The following is an 18,800-nucleotide window of genomic DNA, read 5'->3' as shown; positions in this document are numbered from 1 at the left end:
CTGCTGCCCTGGGTCAAGGAAATAAAAGGTGAAGAGATTGAAGCAGTGGATTTGCAGGACCTCCCAAGGCACTTCCCAAAAGAAGCAGCAACTTGCCTACCACAAGCAGTAGATTAAAAAAATGCCTCAGGGGCTATAACTCAGCAAATAAATCAGGTCTGAGAGGACAGTTTGACACAGTACCATTCATACAGCCAAAATCTCTTCTGGATCAACCTCATCAACCAGGAAGAGCATCTGACTCATGCTATTCCCCGAATCCTGGCTGAACACTGACTGGGAGGATGCTGGTTAGGAAAACTCAAAATTATATGGCAGAGCACACTGACAAACACCTTCAACAGAAAAAAGATCTCAGGCCAGTTTTGCTTGGTGAGCAAAGATGTAGGTGGCCAGCTCTGCTTGGTGAGCAAAGGTGTAGCCAAAGCAGCTGAACCAAGGACACAGAAAAAAAATGAAGCTGCATGCAACATGAAGCACGTGGAGTGCTGGACCTCAACACAACACAGAAGGAAACACGTGGAGGCAACAGCACAGTGATCAAAGGAAGAGTTTTTATCTAAAATTTATCTATTTCAGAAGTATTCTGCTGTCCTGGTGCTTACAAGCTACCAGATTTTAGGAACCTTTGGCAGAGTTCAAAGAGTCAAAAAACCCCAAAAAAGGGTGGGTTTGCTCTCAGGAGAAGAGACTGATTAGCAGTACATAATTAAGCACCCCAAAGCAAGCAGGAAAGCAATTCTTGTCCTCCTCAAGAATTTCTTACCTCCAAGACAGCCAACACAGTATCCAGCTGGTCTTCCCGCAGGGTGATGTTGTTGGAAATTTTTCTCATTGTGTGTATTGACTGCAATCTGACCTCCTCAATTTCATCATTAAACATGTCAACCAGAAAATCCAGGCATTTCTCAGCAAAAGAAGGTGAGGACTGAGCCAACATACACAGGGCTTCAACCGCAGCGATTCGAACCTCTGTTAAAAGAGGAGCAGGGAATTCACTGTAAATTAATTAAAACTGTCTTGTTTAAAAGGACATTCACCCAACAGTGAGGTCTTGTACTCTTCAAGGGCTGGGCTAAGGACAGGAGATGCCAAGGAAATGCTGAGGGCAACAGAAGCTCAGCAGGGACCCACTGGGGACCTCTTCACAGACAAATCTTCAAATCAAGTCTCACTTCTGATACAGCCCCTGCTGCTGCCATAAGCATCTGCAAAAGGGACCTGCAGGTGAAAAACAGGTCTCTAATCCATCATAAATACTGCATATTTCATAGTGTGTTTCGCAAGCATAGCATTAACACTGGTATCTTAAGCAAACTAATTTAGTTAATTAAACTGTGGTTGTTTTATTCTTCCTGACATTTTAATTGCTTGGAGCTTTCACTGCGTTTTAACTTGCTATGCAGCACTTTATGAATTGCTGAAAAGCCCCAGAGAATCAACGTTTTGGCAGTTAACAGAATGAAAGTCTTCTGCTTTCTGACTTCATATTCCTCAAGACAAAGGAAAAAGGTACCACCTAAATATTAAAATTATTTGAATTAAAGTAAAAAAAAAATCAGAAAGCATCCCGAGTCTACTTATGCTGTAAAACTTCGCAGGAATTTGAAGAATACCCAAATATAACAGGGTTAGGCAGAGAGGAGATTCTCTTCCCTATAATCATCCTCATTAGCTTCCCTAACATTTATGTGCTAGGATCAGAAAAATGGTAATTAATCTGATGTCTCGCAAACCTTGTTGTTTTAAACATACTTCTAGTTTTCACTCAAATTAGCTCATCTTGAAAACATTTACTTGAACTTGTGTGGAGCTTTGTAGGCCTATTGTTCCTAAAGAAGACATCTGACTCCTCAGGATTCTGATCAAGTACAAAAATGCACAGACCCCTGCTTGCTCAATAATGATGCTTTTGTCACAGCTCTGAGTCTCCATGGTCATTAAGACCCAGGTATTAAGAGAAGAGAAACATTTTGCTGATATTGCTCTCATAAGCTGACACACTAATTCAGATTTAAGTTGCAACATGGAATTCAAGCAGGGTTACCAGTCAGGGTGAGCTCAGCAGTATTTAAAAATGCTGCAGTGGAGAGAGAGATCTGTGTATATTTCACATTTGTTCATTTTATCCACATTCCTCAACAGCATCATACTGACACAAGAACTGTGGCACAAGAAACTGGAGAACATGTTTCATTGGGCCAAGGGGCTGAACCAGCGAAATATTTTTTATTGTTAGGCAGGAAAAAAAGAAGGTGCACTTTCAAGCTTCAGGGAGAGTTCAGCTACTGGGAAAACATGCATTTATTTGCAGGACTCACGGAGCAATAAGCCCACTTTTACAACACAATCTACAATATTTTTGTTGTGGTGGTTTTGTATGTTTTAACTTAACCTCATCCTTCCGATAACATTAAAAGCAAATTCAAAAATGACATTCAGAGCTTGGAATTTTCATGGGTTTATGCAAATACCAGCCTCACACTGTACCAGGAGAGGTTTAGATGGAAAACATTCAGGTTGTCAATCACTGGAACAGACTACACAGGGAAGTGTTCAGAAATCATCTGGATGTGGCACTTAGGGACATGGCTTAGTAGTGGACTTGGTAGTGTTTGGTTAGCATTTGGAACTGATCATCTTAGAGGTATTTTCCAACCTAAATGATTCTATGAATTTTCTTCCTGCTCACAAAACACCTATTTTGAACAGCAGTAACTAACTCTGCCAATTTATGTCCACGTGCAACTGTTAAATTTAAGTCAACAACAACAAAAAATAATCCCAGTGGGTTTCTGCAGACCAGAAGCAAGCCACTTATTACCATATATGTTACTAAAACTTTACCATTTATAGGAAGCTATTTGCTTTTTCTACCCAACTGAACACTTCTATCCAAAATTCTGTGCAACATTACAGCACCTTTGAAACAACTGCCATATCAGAGATCACAATGATGCTCATCAGCCAACACAGATCTCCCCCCTTTAGCTATTCCATGCCCAGTTAACACTTACCATACATCTCATCTTCCAGGCCATGAACAAAAGCCCCACAAGCTCCTGATTCAATCAAGTTCACAGCACCAGTATCGATTTCCTCTTTGGGAGCATCGTCTCCCCACTTTCTGCCGCTTGAAAACTCCCCAGAGCTGTAGAGCTCTTTGGCTCGTTCATGTGCAGTGCGCTTCCTCTGTCCAAAAAACATTTCAGTTACAACCACGTCAACTTCAAAAGATGACTGAACAAAATATTAAACTGGATCTGAAAACAGATATAGCTGGAGGCTTAGACACTGACACACATACAAATGCTAAGAAAAGCAAACAGTACCTACTCTTCTATGGCTATTTCTAACTGCCAGTAACTCTCTGTAGTTTTGATGTAGGGAAAAGATAATAACAAACACATTTTAATTAACATATTCTTAGACATCCATTGCAAAAAGAGCCCAACTGGGTCAGAACAAAGGCCCATCTAGTTAAGAAGCCAATAAGTGATCTGTAAAAACGCTATCACTTTGCAGTTCAACTTGTTAAACTGCAATTAAATACTTTAATGCTATCAAGACTATCCAGAGTTCAGCAATGTGTAAAATGGGATATTCATTCAGTGTGCTTGCTAGTCTGCCTCCTTCTCCCACACACTCTAAATAAAGCTGTGCAGCACTTTCTTTAACAGCCTTTACAAAGCAGCACACAAAAAACAGCAGCTCTTCATCATTCTTTTGTAGACAGAAAAAAATTAACATAACCTCAAGCATGTTGCTTAAGGAAGGAACATTACTGAAAAATTTTGCTCACAGGGCTGAGTAGACTTTTAGCTACACATGTTTCTTGAAATATTGATGTTTTTAGATCAGATGCTGTAGAATGTTTCCAAGAGCTTGCTCCTAGAACTAGGATATAACCTTTCCATACACAATAACCAAAGCTTTTAGCCAAAAACTATCAGAACACCACAAACGTTTACCTCTCAGCTGTTGCAAAACTTGAATAGCCTAGAGCTGTTTCTTACATCCTTGGTTATAGAAATCTAAAACTAGCAATTGCTTAATTGACTTTAATCTAAAACAAAACCTGTCATCATCAATTAACTCTCAGCAACCCTCAGGCAAGGACAAGATGAAAAAGCACACTCAATATTAACACACCTCTTGTGTGGTTTTAGCACCTACACACAAGAGAACAAACCCAAACACTTACATACCCTCAGATCGGACATGAGCTTCTTGTCAAGGGTCTGCTCCAAGAAATGGGAGCTAACTTGTTGCATAGAACCCTGAAGAGAAAAAAATATCAAAAAGAAGAAACAGGATTATTCTAAACTGCACCATATAATTTCCTGATTTATCCCAATATGGCATTCAATCTTATCCACTCATTCTAACAGCTTTATGCAATACCTGACACCATTGTACGTCAGAGTCTAAAAAAGCGAACTTAAGAATCAGAACATCTAATTTTCCTACTGAGGTTAATGTGGCTTTCTTTGAGTTCAGTTGGTTCACATGTCCTGTGGTAGAGAAGTAGGGGCAGGGAATTATGACAAGGATTTGTTTTTTTCTTTAATGTTCAACCATCTACTCTCAAGGGAAGAATCACTTCACAGTTGAGCTGAAAAACTGTTGGGTTTCCTCAACCTCCCTCATTTATTTCCCCTCAGAATTCTGGGAGAAATCTACCCATACAGTTTTAAATATTCTCCCATTCTTTTTTTTTCCAAATATATATGAAAAGTCAAGTAACTTAAGAGAAACTATTCTCTGATAGAGAAGAAAATAATGCAACTTACCAATAACTTTGCAGCTTGTACTCTTACAACCCAGGAACCATCACTAACCATATGGCAAATTTTTCCAAAGGCATCATCAACCAAGCGAATTTCTTCATTAGAAGAAGGAATCGGGACAATGCTGACATAGAGAAATCAGTTTGTTGATTGTATTCCATACTGGATGGCATCAATAAGAAACAGCCATGCTGATTTACTATCAATGTTCAACAAATACCAGGAACCAAAACTTCACTGCATCAGTGTATTCTTATCAGGCATCAGTCATTTGTACACATCAGTTTCCTAACAGCTCCTCCTCAGACCTACCAGCACAAAACTCTCAGGATCAGGTGGTTACTTGGCCAGTACTTTGAGGACAATGCATGAAGAACATACCTTTCAGGGTAAAGCTGACTGAGGACCCAAATCAGCTGAACTGCAGCACTGCGCACTTGCTCGTAATCATCTGCCAACAGCTTGCAGGCCTGAAAGAACATTCATAGCCCAATACACCCGAAACATCTCCACCTGAGCTGTCATTCACTTCCCACAATGCCAGCAGCATCCTCACCACAGTTAGGACAGATTAAAAATCAAAATGAATCCAGTGTTCCCTGCTACTCCCTAGTATTTCCAAGTTTGATCAGGCAGACTAGATCTAATTAAGTCAATCAGGCACATGTTATAAACTCCAGAATTGCCTGTACTATGCAAGAAGGATGAAATGTGAGTCTGCAATAGAACTGATTTGATACAGGCTGCAGCTGCACAGCTTTACTGATATAACAAATACAAGCTTCATGGGTACTCTCCAATGAACAAGGGTTTAAGACTTTCAGACTACAACTGCCAGATGACAGGAATGACTTCATCATGCCTTGCCCTTTCCATGATCACCTCCCCAAACAATATACAAAGTACATGCTTTAGTGCATTTAAGCACAATGGATGCAAAATAACCTTTTATTTCCTCTGTTATACAACAAGGAATATCTGCTACCTAAGTGTAAAATACTCCTCCTCTGCTCAGTGCCCTCCTCCTCATAAAACACACTGCCAGAGAACTCAAAGAGAAAGATGTGCAGACAAGTACAAAACAAATACAAGGTTTTACCTGACTATAAATAGCTTGCTGTAACTTTAGTCCTCTTTCATGAAGTTGTAGCTACAGGGAAAAAAACAAAACAGTGCAAGAAAGTGTAAGTACAGGTTGAAGGGACACAGACTAAGTTTTCACCACAGTTTTTCTGTTTGAGCTGCTATAATTTAAATACTGCATTACCTTGACTGTAAGTATTTTAAATAATATTCTTGACTTCAGTATAATTTTTTAGCTTCATATTAGATTATGGAAAAACAATTTATACAAATACACTGCCTGTTCATTCTCCCAACCTTCAAATAATTTTTTAGTGTTAGCCATATTCAACCACAATTAAAACAGATAATTAATTACTTTATTACCATTCCTGAAACATGGATCCAAAAGTAGCATTTACATGGCATGAAAACTCATTGGTAATCCCTCTGTTACTGAACCACAGAGAGAGCAAAGTGTCCTACACTCTTTCTTTTTAGAAGGATGAGTAAGTACAACGTCCAGGAGAGGGAGATTTCAGAGATTCAAGTGCAAATGCATCTTCCTTCTTTCTCTAGATTTTAATAACATTAATTCAAAGATCCTCGTTTACCATCACATTAGACGGAACATTATTATAAACTTTAAGGGTAATAGAGAAACTTCTGTATCCCCATACACTCACAGGCAACTCACATTAAGCAGTATTTTGAAATGCATGGTCTTTGCTTGCATTTCTGCAAAGCTAAAAGCTTCTGAAGGGTCCTCACACAAAAAACCCCAGTATATACTATATCTCATGAACAGTTAGAAAATGCTAATGAATGCAGCCATGAGGCAAAACATAAATGTTGGCTTTAAAACAAACAAACTAAATTCTTTCTGCACTTATCACACAGGTTTCCTATCATAAGCAGATACCTACTGCATTTTGGAGCACTAGTGGTTTCTTGTAGTTCTGGTAACCAATACTAAATCACTAAATAAATTTGTCTCTAAAAGAAAGAGCCTACACACACTCAAAGAATGAACAAGTTGAAAAAGCTTCTTCAGCTATACCTGAAACAGAAGTTATGAATCACTCAAATGTCCCTTAAGATCTCATGTTACCTTAATATTTCAAGACCTAGCTTATTTTTCAGGTAATTGTGATACACTGAACAGGCTTTTACTAAGTTAATTAAAATAATCTTTAAAACAAACCTCTGTGTTAGTTTGCAGCCCTCTCTCAGCTTCCTGATACAGCCCCAAACCATTTCTTCCACGGTGCCAGCTACACTTACCATGGCTTTTATAGCTGCAGTCCTAACTCGAGGGTCCTGATCATTAAAATGATCTCCTATTATCTTCTGGACATCTCTGGCCGCCTGGCTTTCAGCCTCTTTTGCAACACCTTTTTCCACTGGGCCAAGACAGCCAATTAGCTGAAGACACTTATTCCTTACACCATGAGAAGAATCTGTCAGATGCTGGGGAACAAGAGATGAGCAGATGTAACTGGATTCTTATGTTTCTTTCAGCCCTTTGAAACACCGTGCTATGTTTCCTAGCAGTTATTAATCTTAGTATTGTAACAGCTTGTTGAGAAAAATGAAAGTAATTTAAATACTGACTACCTTTCTTTTTTCTTGTGGCAATGATAAAAGTTTCCTGGCCCAGGGGGGCCTCCTTACCTTGCAGGCTACCTCTACCAGCCTCATCCTAACAGATGGATTGTCTGGGAGTTTTGTGCCAATCACTAACAGGGTGTCCAGCAACTGAGCAAGGACTTGGTGAGACTCTGCAAGACAGAAGAGTGAAAGGTTATGCACTACTTTGCTGAACTCTTACCAGCTACAGGATCACAGACTGATCCACATTGGAAGGCCATCCTGAAACCTTTCCAGGGCTGAATTAGCCAAGCTCCCTCAGCTATGCCTTGTACATCACATACTCCAGTCCTCTAGCACCTCAGTGGTTCTGCTGAATTCACCCAACCTTACCAGCACCAATCTGGCACTGAGGAATCCAAAACTGGATGAAGTATTCCAGATGTGGCCTAACCAGTGCTGAGTGAAAGGGTAGAACACTGTCCTCCCTTGACCTGCTGGCTACACTCCTGTTGATACAGCCTGATGAGCTGGCCTCTAGCATAATATAAAAAAACTCCTCTTCAAACACATTTCCATTTTAAGCAAAACTGTCCTGTAGAACAGAGAACCTCAGAAGCAACAGCTCTCAGATGGAAATGCAAAAGCAAATTTTGCACTCCTTTAGAACAAAGATATAGAGCAGGCAGGTCAGAGGAACATTCTTGTCCTCCTCAAAACATGGTGTTATCTGTCATCATTCACAAAACCAGAAAATAAATACTCTAAGCAGCAATTGCCAAGCATACACCTGAGATGCAAGGCCTTGCCACTGTCCCAAATGCTTTGACAGCACGATTCCACCTTGATCTCAAGCACCACATCAAAAGGGTGACTTACTCTCGTTCTGAAGGGTGTTAATGGCATCATCCATAATGCAGTCTGGGGAAAATCCTGCAGTCTTTGACAACAACCCCAGCAAGGATGCAATCTTCAGCCTTACAGAGGCATCATTCTCCTGGAAGGAAATAACACACCAAAAAACCCTCAGTACAAAACAAAGTTAAAGAAAAACAAAGAGAACAGCATAAATTACCTACATACATCTACTCATTTAAGAAACAGCAAACACTGTCACAGGTGATAATCACATAAGTAAGCCTCAACAATTAATATTCCTTTAAAATTAATTTCAAAAGTTCAGGCATTCTAAAGATTTATTTTGAGACTGCCATAGACTCATGCACACAAGACTTCTGGTCATAACTGACAGTCCCTCTTTCTTTGTATTGCCAAGGATATCCAATGCAGAGTAGAAAGGCAGAAAGTCATCTGGATGTCATACATGGATCTTACCAAGCATTTGTGCAACACTGAACACAGAGTTGCAGAAAAATTACAGTAACAAATATCCCATCTTTCGGACAAGAAATTTTACAGTTACAACTGTTATATCTGTCAGTGTTTAAGAGAGACTTCAGTGCCACACACAGCCTACAAGTGACAAATGTGACACCCAAGGTAACAGTCCCCTTTCGCAACTGAACTGAGAAGCATTTTTTATTTTAGGGCTGAAGTTATGCATTTGAACAATGGACACTGTCATCAGGACTGCATGGGGACTGCCCTACCAAAATCTAGCGGGATGAAGGAACAGGAGGCTACAAGACCATCTTAAACAAAACAATGACACTTCAAACAAATAAATCATCACAAAAATTCTACTGCAGTTACAGCTTTCAGGGTCAGGTTTCTGGATGATAAGGGAAAGTGTAAGTGTTATGAAGTACTAGGAAACAAGTTCTTTTGAAATTTTTGTCTGTAAGTAAAATAACATCAGCTATGGTAGTTTTGAAAGCAGTATTTTTAAAAGCTGGATTCTGTAACAGGCTGTGCTCTTGCCAGTGTGATCTTGTCTGCAGGTTCATGAGTCTCTCTTCTAATACAGGCTACAAACAAACTCCAAGCACAAATAATCTGTGTTATTTGACCAGGAACTCTGTATTTCATAGAATCAGAGAATAACTTATGCCTGAAAAGACCTCTAAGATCATCAAGTCCAACCTTAACCCAGCACTGACAAGTCTAAACTGTGTCCCCAAGTGCCATATCTACCCATCTTTGAAATACCTTCAGGGATGGTGACTTAACCACTGCCCTGGGCAGCCTGTTCCAGTGCTTGATAATCTTTTCAGTGTGGGAAGTTTTCCAAATATCCAGTCTAAACCTCCTTGGAGCAGCTTGAGGCCATTTCCTTGTTCTACTGTTTGCTAATTGGAGAAGAGACCGATCCCTGACAGTTTTATTCATAGATTTGATATTAGGGAGAAGTTCTTTACTGAGAGGGCAGTGAGGTACTGGCCCAGAGAAGGCTGCCCAGGGAAGCTGCCTCATGCCTGAAGTGCTCAAGGCCAGGTTGGATGGAACTTTGGACAACCCAGAAGGTTAGAAGGTAGCAGAAGGTGTCCCTGCCCTAGCAGAGGGGTCAGAAGTGGATGATCTTTAATGTCCCTTCCAACCCAAACCATTCCACTATTCTGTGATTTTAAAAGTGCTGGTTTTTACCACATAAGCAATAGCTAAAAGGTTTCTCCACTGCTAGAGAAAATTAAGAATACAGTAAGGACACATCAGTCAGGAAAGTGTTAGATAAAGCTGAAACAGCTCTAGACAGCTAGGTTCCCAGCTGGAAAAGTTCCAGTTCCCTGGAAACCTTGACAGATCTTTTGTCCTTTGCCAAGCTAAATTCCACACAGACCATGAGCAGGGATAACTTGTCACAGGCTGTTGAAACCATCAGCACAGGGACCAAGTATCACAATCAGAAATCACTTGGGTCAAGGGCTATAGCTGTTCACTCTCAGCCCAGGCTGTTGGCAAGGGAGGCAGAAACACAGGAGGAGCCTGTGAGCCCCTGTTCAACACCCCACACACCAAGCAAACAGGAGCAGAAGGAGCAAGCATGTTTGGCTCCCAGCTTCACCACCTTGTAATAATGCTCCAGCAGGATCCTGACAACCCCTTCTACGCTCTCCACTTCCACGGGCTTCCTGGCAAACTGGAGCAGGTACTGCAAGGCATCTGCAGGCGAGGTGGCTTTGCACAGGTCCACGTGCAGCGCTGCCGACTTGCTGGGCTTGGTCAGCCGCAGCTTCTTGGTGGACAGGTCCTCATGCTGCTGCTGTGGGCAGAGGGACAGGGCTCAGAAACAGCGTATCCAGACCCACTTCAACCCAGACCAAACATGGGGAGGCCGAAGGAAGCTCCCACGTCCCAGGGCAGTCACTAGCCCCTCCTTGAGCTGTCTCAGGGAGACACCCACCCTCAGACGGCTGTGGCTGTTACTGTCCTGCCCAGGCAGCCCCTGTCCCTGCAAAACATGGCCTCTCCCCACCCTAGGCTGGGTCAAATCCAGTTGCTTCCAACACCAGACAACGAATCCAGGGCAAACACCAGCTTCTCCCACTCCCACCGGCCTGGAGCAGCCCAGAAAGCCGCTGTAATTCCTTCCCCAGTCGCTGCCGGGGGGATGCTTCCTCTTTCCCGCAGCAGTCCTGGCGCTGCTCAGGTCAAAGAATCAACAAAACGGGTCTGGTTGGAAGGGATCACAGAGGGTCATCTCGTCCAACCCCTCTCTCAAGCAGGGTCATCCCAGAGCACACTGCAAGGACTGCGCCAGGGCGGTTCTTAAATATCTCTAGTTAGAGAGACTCCACAACCTTTCTCCCTCTTCACCCTGAGGGGAACACCTTGCCTCAGACCTCTCCCCTCCAGCAGCTCCAGCCTTCCTAAACTCGGGGCCGACCCGTCCCCTCCCCCCAACCCCTCAGGGGCCGCCCCAGCCCCAACGCCTGGCAAGCGGGGGGCGCTCCCAGGCTCGGCGCCGTGCTGGGCCGGTGGGTTTCCCCACAGCTCCGCCTCACCCGCCGGCACCTCCCGCCACACAGCAGAACTCGGAGCCGTCCATCCTGGCCCAGGGGGGAGGTGTTACCTGGACCACCTTGGTGAACTCCTCGTACACCCGCTTCTTCAGGTGCGCCGCCATGACGCCGCCGCGCAACCCGGAAGACGAGCCATAGAGCTGCGGCGGGGAGGGGCCCAGGCGCGGCCTCTCTTTCCGCCCGGAGGCCGCTCTCGATGGTCCGGCGGCCTCCCGTTGCCATGGGGACGCGGGCCCAACATGGCGGCCGTGGCGCGGCCCGCCCCGCAGGCAGACGCAGTCGGCCGCCCCGCCCCAGGGCGGCTGCCCCGCGCTGTTTGCCCACAAAGTACACCCAGGTTTCACTAGTGAGAGGAATAACGGATTTGTCTTTACAAGCAAGCTGTAGGTCTGCTGGTAGATAAAACTAGCACTGAGAGATAAAAGAAACAATGGGAAGGATTCCATTGATTGATGAATGGAAAAAGATATTTGCTTTTACAAGTAAACTTTGGGTTTGCTGATAAATGAAATTAGACATTGAAAGATGAAAGCGACAATGGGGAAGAAAAACCCCTAAATTCCATAAGAATTAAAATTTAAAAGGGAGGGTTATACATTAGAGGGAAATCTTTGGTATCAGGTGTATCGGGAAGTCTGCACCTCTCAAGTACCTCAGCCGATGGGGAAAGAGAGAAGGGAAATGTGCCCAGGAAATTAGGATAAAATGGAGGCTTCGTCTTCCAAAAATTTAAGAGATCCCAGGCCTCTCCCTTTATTCAAATAAAGTAAAAGGACTCTTCTGTCTCCTTTTTGGACATAAACCTCTGGTGTTTGTGGATAAATTTTCCTAACACTAGTATTTGATTTTAAGCCGACTTTCCCACCTATTTCTACTTTTTTTAGCAAACAAAGAAATGAATACTCATTGGTTCTAAATTATATAATTCTCATCATTAATTAGTATTCTGTCCTCTATTGGTTATTTATTCTTGCTTGTCATGTTAACCAGTCCCCATTTCTCAGTATTTTCGCTATCTTTCTACCAGGTAAGGAGTTTTGCGGCACATACTAAGGAGTCTTTTTTATCTTCTGGTTTCTGCAAAATGCCCTTGTAATCTACAAATTCTGCATTTTTTGTGTCCACTTTCAGAAATACATCACTCTCTTGCAGGTTTTGTTCACCAAAGCATATCAGGGCGAGTTTAGCAAAGCTTAAAGTTTCAATGATTTTCCCAATCAAACTCTAACAATAACAGTTTGTGTAAAGAAACTTATCTGCGTGCTGGCTAAAAGTGACTTAAGACCAATACAGTGCTAATAAATAATATACTGCTTATGATTAATTAAAACAATTAATTGAAAATAATTAGAAAAATTCTTTCCATCAGAATCGTAGAATCACTAAAGTCAGAAAAAATGTCTAAGATCATCGAGTTCAGCCATTAACCCAACACTGCCAAGCCCACCACTAAACTCTGTCCCCGAGTGCCACATCCACACATTTTTTGAGCACTTCCAGGAATGGTGACTCGACCAGTTCCTTGGGCAGCCTGTTCCAATGTCTGACCACCTTTTCAGTGAATACATTTTTCCTGATGATTTTCCTGGCACAACTTGAGGCCATTTCTCTTGTCCTGTCCCTCACCTGGCCACAGCCTCCTTTCAGGCAGTTGTAGGGAGTGATAAGGTCCCCCTGAGCCTCTTTTTCTCCAGGCTGAACATCCCCAACTCCCTCAGCTGCTTCTCATCAGACTGGTGCTCCAGACCCTTCACCAGCTCCACTGCCTTTCTCCAGGACACTCCAGAGCTTCAATGTCCTTCTTGGAGTGAGGGGCCCCAAAGTGAACACAGAATTCAAGTGTGTGCCAATTAGTTTCTCATGGCAGTGGTCCTATAGACTTAAGAGGTTGATTGGTACGAGGCTTTAACTATTCTATACTGAGATTTTTTTTTCTCCTAATATCTAATTTTCGTCTCTGTTGTTGTGAGTTAAGCCAGTTTCCCCACCCTTAGTATGTACAAAGTGTAACAGATCTCTTTAAAGCAGCCTTTTGCCTACTGGGAGGGCCTCCTCAATCTCTCTTCTTCCCGGCTGAGCACTACCAACCATTTGGTTAGGATCAAAAGAGCCTATTTCTGAAACCTTTTTGTCCTCTCAGACATTGACTGTGTCCATTCTTACCAAGGCTGTGAAAGTGAGAGATCTCAGAGTCCCTTCACACCTAGAGCAGAGCTGCCCTGCAGCCTGGAGTGACTCACGGCTGTCACTGGGGGGAGGTCCATGCTAGGATAAGCACATCTGAAACACAGCTTAATTAGGAGTGGTTCAAATCTGTTATCCTAAAGACAAAACTTCAGGTCTTTGGAATCCAGGGATCTTGAGGGGGAAATATCAGTAAATAAAGCACTTTGCATCATTCAAAAAATTTTTAAAATTTATTTATTTGAAATCCTGGGGACCACTCTATGATTCTATGTTTATTGTCCTTGACTGGAAGTAATCAATCGTCTGAGAAGTAAAGGAAATATGGTCTTTATCAAATCAGCCATTATGATTCTCAGAGTGATTAAACCCAAGCCATTTCCAGTATAAAAATAAACTTTCAAATTCTAACATTTTTTAAACACCTTGTAGAATGCAACTTGTGTTCAGTAAAAGAGAACTTGCAGGCTGTTGCTTCAGTACCACTTCCTTCCCACCAAATCATGGCAGGTTTTCCCGATTCTTCCAGGAGCTTATGTAGTCAGAAATAGCATCATCTTAATAATGAGTGTCAGAAGAAAAATATTAAGATTGTGTGGTCTGAAAGAGGAGTGTGTGTCCTTAAATTATAAACTCAGTGATGGTATTTTTGGCTTTTGTTGATCCTGGACCGTAGCTGAGGTTCTCTGTCTTTCCTTCAGAACAAAGAATAAATAATGGTAATAAATACATTGACTAGAGAGTAGGCTGTCTGCTGGAGAAATAAGAAGTGATCATAGGACACCGAATCCTTCCTTTTAACCCAGATTCTAGTGTAGAAAGGCAGGAAAAGAATAGCTTTTGCCTTCCCATTTAGAAACCAAATTTAATTTGAGTATGTGGCAATATCATTGTTTCAGTCAGGATTTCCACATATGCGGCCTGTTCCCATTTGCACTGAGAGAGCAACTCTACATGTCCACCAGACATATTTGGGATTATTAATTTCCCTTAAGGTGAGTGAGGTTGGCTCAATTCACAGATACATCTCTTTGAACTGAATGAATAGTAAGCAACACTGAAGAGTAAAAGTCCTCCTTTTTCTGGAGCCTTTTAAAACTTCTAAAAAGTTATCCCCTAAACCCCAAGTAAAGTGGCTCTTAAGCACTTTTTGATATGGAAAACAGCCAAAGGAGATCCTTTTGTCGGCCTGTGCTATTCTTCCTGTCCCTCTGGTAGCTTGTGGTTTAGTCTCCACAGTCCAGGTTCATTTGTTCCAGTGATTGCTTTCTGATGTTCTCTGTCAATGGGGGTACTTTGCTACCACCAGGTGAACAGGAACTTGTAGAAGTAGTCATGCGATTTGAAACGAAAACCTTTTTCAGCAACATGGGGCTGAAAGGATATTTTATACCCTTTGGCTTCAACATCCATTTGAATGCAGTCCAGCAGATCAGAAATACTGGGCACAGCCTTCCAGGGGCCAAACTTCACCACAGATTTTTTATCCATGTCCAAACTGTTCAAGGCATCCTGACACCTGGCTGCATCCTCCTCGGTTCTGACCACGCATACGATGACGCTGGACTGTCGGGACGCAACCGCTTCCGCCCTCGCGATGTGGATCATCAGCTCGATGTTCTCACTGTAGTTGGGCACACGAGCCAGAAACTGCCTCCTTGCCACGAGCTCCCCAAAGATCTGCGGGGAGTCCTCAAGCTGCTTGATCAAAGGCTCTATGTCATAGAACAACGCCTCCTTGTAGACGTCTTGGATGCACTGGGTGGGCACTTGGTTACTGCGCAGGTACTCCAAGATGTATTTGAAGTAGGTGCCTGGCCTGTCGATGAAGAACCTCCCTTCGGAGTCAGTCCTGAGCTTGGGCTGACCGGTGAACATCTCTGCCAGCTTGGAGCCAGGGTGTTTCTTCAAAGTGCTCAGTGTTGTCGTGTACATCTCCCCGCCGACATTTAACTCCACAATTGGTGACAACTGAAAAAAAAAATAGTTACAAAAAGCCATGTGCATTATCAGTCTGAGGTCATCAACATGGAAGTGTCAAGGAAAAGATAGATGTACTTTGTACTGGGGACAGCCAAAGGCTATACAGAGACTCCATCATTAGAAGGCATGAAAAGACACTATTTTTAGAAATCTACAGTTCTTATAAAAACAATGGTGGACCTAAGACCTGATTGGCCTTTAGAAATCTTCTCTCACACTATTGGTGAACTATGAATAGCACACTCTGGAGAACCATATCTATAAACAATGCTTACAGAAATAGAGATAATAATTGTTTGGATTCTTTCCTCTAAGTTTCCCACAGCTTCTAAAATCCTGGGAGAACTATGTCTCTCTCTGTTCAGAGGATATGTAATTACTACTGCTGGAGGATGGAATGATGATGTGAAGAGCAATATGAGCTCCCATTTTGTAGGTATCAAATGGGAACCTCCACCTGATTTATTGCAAAAAGCAGAGGCAGGATGCTTATACAGCTCTCACCACCAGGGCAGCAAAGACTTGGACATTTCTAAATGGCTAAGTCCTCACCTCATCTTTGGGATGTAGGAAAGTGTCATTTTCCTGGTGGGAAAGAGGGAAAAGAAGTACCCTGCCCAGGAAAGCTGGGTGTGACTACAGGATCCAACACTGATCTCCTAAGTAGCTCACAATCATTGTCCCTGTGGGCCACCTACAGCAAGAGCAGTAGGTGAGCTCTCACCCACCCCATGTGCACAGGGACAAAGATAGAGCCCAAAGCTGTGCTATTTCATTTTTATAATCTGAACTGTTCTTTCCTCTTTAAAGGAGAAACTAAAACCTTTAAAACTTTATAAATAGGTGGAATTGGCTTCTACTCATCTGGGGGTTCAACTGCAAACACTGAAGTAAGACACAAAAATCCATCATGTCAGAGGTGCAGGACAGAAGCTGTTTAGCAAAGCACCTAAAAATGTATGATGGCTTTAGTTAGGAAGCAAAGGAAATATTTCATGCAACTGACATGGACTTAAAATAGAAAAATGTAAAGATTGTGTGTTTGTTTGCATTTTTTTAACCATCTGTATTAACACCACTGTGTGAATTGAAGGAGGCCTGAATACCTGGAAAGCTGGACTTTTTAAATTGACCTTCTTATATCTTCAGTTCTGAAAAATTTTACTAGCTTCCCTTTGCACTTGATCATTTTATGTAGTACTCAGCAGATGAGAAGAAAAGGGAAGAAAGAAAGAAAGAATGAAAGAAGAGAGTTCTTTTCCTCCTGCCAGCACTATTGTAATGTAAGTCACAAGCCAGGCTGGGGCCACACCTGCCATTGGGAAGGCGTCAGTCAATAAACAACCCTATTTTCCAGAAGCTCACCTGCACTTTCTTGGATCGGATCACGAAAGGAATTGCCTCAGTGCTGCTGGTCACATGCTTCAGATGAAGTGTGTACTTAAGTGCTTAGCTGGATCACATGGGTACAGACCCACGAGATGACGTGAGCTGATCTCACAGCACACACCAAGAGAAGGGGGGGGCTCCTGTGCCTCTCCCTGTCCTGGTCTTGTACCTCTCTATGTGCTCTCTTGCTCACCCCTTGCCAGCTCTGCCTCTCCTTCATCTTAGTGAGCTGGATTGGCTGATAGAGGATTTAATGAGCACAGAGCTGACAAAAGGATGGGACTAGGAACAGACAGCCTGGTGCAATGGGAGACCTTCCCTTTAAACAGGAGCAAACTATCAGATTTAGCAGAAATTTGCTTGCATCCTAAGCAAAGCAGGGAAGTAACAGGAGATTCAGGCCAAAGACCCCGCTGGAATATTGCTTTGCACTAATGTGGGTAGTTTCATTTCAAGAGCAATCATTTATATTTGGGTCAAGACAAGTACTATTCTGTCTGAGACTATCTTGTGATTTCCACGTACTGAAAAACACAGCCCAAAGCTGTTTCTGTAGTCAAGTCTCTCCCTAGGAGATTTGCTATTAGTCCAAGAGCTACTAACAGCACTTCCTACCAGGGACCATTTGACAGGAGAGTCTCAGGCTTTTGAGCCTTTGCTCCTTTTTCAGATGGCAGGTCAGATGTTTCATGCTGTTTGTCATTAATACAAATGGATAACATTTATTCCTTTATACAGTAGCCCAACTTAATGTTCTTGCATCTTGATTAATGGTTTTAAAACTGGCATCAAAAACGTTCCCAGTGTACTGGAAGTACTGGCACCAGCTGATTCCCAGTTCTCTAATTAGCCAGGAAAGTGACACTCAGGAAAGTCACTCCATCTATTTGTGCCCCAGTTTACTGATCTGTAAAACAGTTACTTCCATAGGGAAGCATTTTGCACCTTACATCTGAAAAGTGCAACATAGGAAGGTTGGTTTTCTTAATACAGAGAGGTCTGGAGAAGAGATTGTTCAGCTTTAAGCAAGAAGACAAACTGGTTAGCAATGGACTGAGGACAGAGGAGACTAAGAAGAAATAATCTCATCACTGATTTCTACCTAGTAACATGCTTCTAGTCTGAGACTGCCATTAGTTTTCCTTATAGCTAGAAAAACTACTGCTCCCACCTGATGATCTTGCATGTCAACAACACAGGGCAGCTTTGACATCATTAGAGACTCATAAGACTTGTTGAAAACCCCAAAACCTACAACAGGCTTTTATTTAGGGAACTGACCAAATAAAGTTCATATTAATTGAATTCAATTTCTTGCTAAAGGAGAAGAACTGCTCTGGTAATTTGCTGTTGTCAGATCTTGCATGCCTGTGAGAGACCTGGCCCTCCAGTAACACAACAGGTGCACACAGGCACAGCTTTTTAACTGGAATCTTCTTCTTAGGGATATATTTGGCAAGGCCTGGTATCTTCAGATTAGCATATGGGGGGAAAAAAACCCACTTGAATGTAGCCCAACAGGGGTGCTTTGATCCTGCATGAGGGAATTGTGCCCTTGAGGACATACCTTACTCACCATATGCAGGCTGCCGGTGACCTGCTTCCCAAGAGGCTTGTGCTCCGATGAAATGCTCATCTTCCCCAGGAGCTGAGGACTCAGCTGTTTGGGAAAACCTGCTGCTCAGTGCTGGCGTCCTACCCCACACACAGGATGGCTCCCAGCTGTGCTCCAATCCTCTTTCACTTGGTCTTTCTTCCTTGGGTCAGCTTTCCCCCGCTCCCAACCCAGCTGCTGCCACGGAGGTTCCAGTTTGTCCCAGGCAGAATCCTGGTTCTAGCTGCAGGTGTAGGGAGAGGGGAGGGGACAGCCTGAAAGCGGAAG

At 42.8% G+C, this 18,800-nt stretch overlaps 2 protein-coding genes across 3 annotated transcripts in view; both read right to left on the bottom strand.

Moving 5' to 3' along the window:
• Positions 1-11,496, bottom strand: part of INTS4 (integrator complex subunit 4) — a 32,826-nt gene extending 21,330 nt beyond the window's left edge. The window contains exons 1-11 of the mRNA XM_030956387.1: positions 11,413-11,496; positions 10,408-10,602; positions 8,322-8,439; positions 7,527-7,633; positions 7,137-7,322; positions 5,890-5,940; positions 5,172-5,260; positions 4,794-4,914; positions 4,209-4,280; positions 3,018-3,192; positions 767-972 (exon numbers count right to left, since the gene is read on the bottom strand). Of these exons, the coding sequence (XP_030812247.1) occupies positions 767-972; positions 3,018-3,192; positions 4,209-4,280; positions 4,794-4,914; positions 5,172-5,260; positions 5,890-5,940; positions 7,137-7,322; positions 7,527-7,633; positions 8,322-8,439; positions 10,408-10,602; positions 11,413-11,466 (1,374 nt within the window). The 5' untranslated portion in view covers positions 11,467-11,496. The remainder of the gene's footprint in view (positions 1-766; positions 973-3,017; positions 3,193-4,208; positions 4,281-4,793; positions 4,915-5,171; positions 5,261-5,889; positions 5,941-7,136; positions 7,323-7,526; positions 7,634-8,321; positions 8,440-10,407; positions 10,603-11,412) is intronic.
• Positions 11,497-14,845: 3,349 nt separating this feature from the next.
• Positions 14,846-18,554, bottom strand: KCTD14 (potassium channel tetramerization domain containing 14). Of its 2 annotated transcripts, none has more exons than XM_030956499.1 (2): positions 18,486-18,554; positions 14,846-15,517 (listed from the first exon to the last, which is right to left on the bottom strand). In XM_030956499.1, the coding sequence occupies exons 1-2, from the start codon at positions 18,552-18,554 to the stop codon at positions 14,846-14,848; spliced, it is 741 nt and encodes a 246-aa protein (XP_030812359.1). The 2 variants fall into 2 exon arrangements, with proteins under 2 accessions (XP_030812359.1, XP_030812371.1); XM_030956511.1 differs by having other exon boundaries at positions 18,495-18,554.
• Positions 18,555-18,800: the final 246 nt, after the last annotated feature.

Source organism: Camarhynchus parvulus, chromosome 1 (genome assembly GCF_901933205.1).
Source record: "Camarhynchus parvulus chromosome 1, STF_HiC, whole genome shotgun sequence".
Taxonomy (NCBI): domain Eukaryota; kingdom Metazoa; phylum Chordata; class Aves; order Passeriformes; family Thraupidae; genus Camarhynchus; species Camarhynchus parvulus.
Note: the sequence above shows the minus strand (reverse complement) of the source record. Positions and strands in the feature narration are given on the sequence as shown.

Excerpts from the sequence above, each read along its gene's own strand:
- KCTD14 (XM_030956499.1), bottom strand. The coding sequence starts at position 18,554 with ATGAGCATTTCATCGGAGCACAAGCCTCTTGGGAAGCAGGTCACCGGC. Across the intron at positions 15,518-18,485 it reads GCCTGCATATGGTGAGTAAG|TTGTCACCAATTGTGGAGTT; the intron begins GTATGTCCTCAA and ends TTTTTTTTTCAG.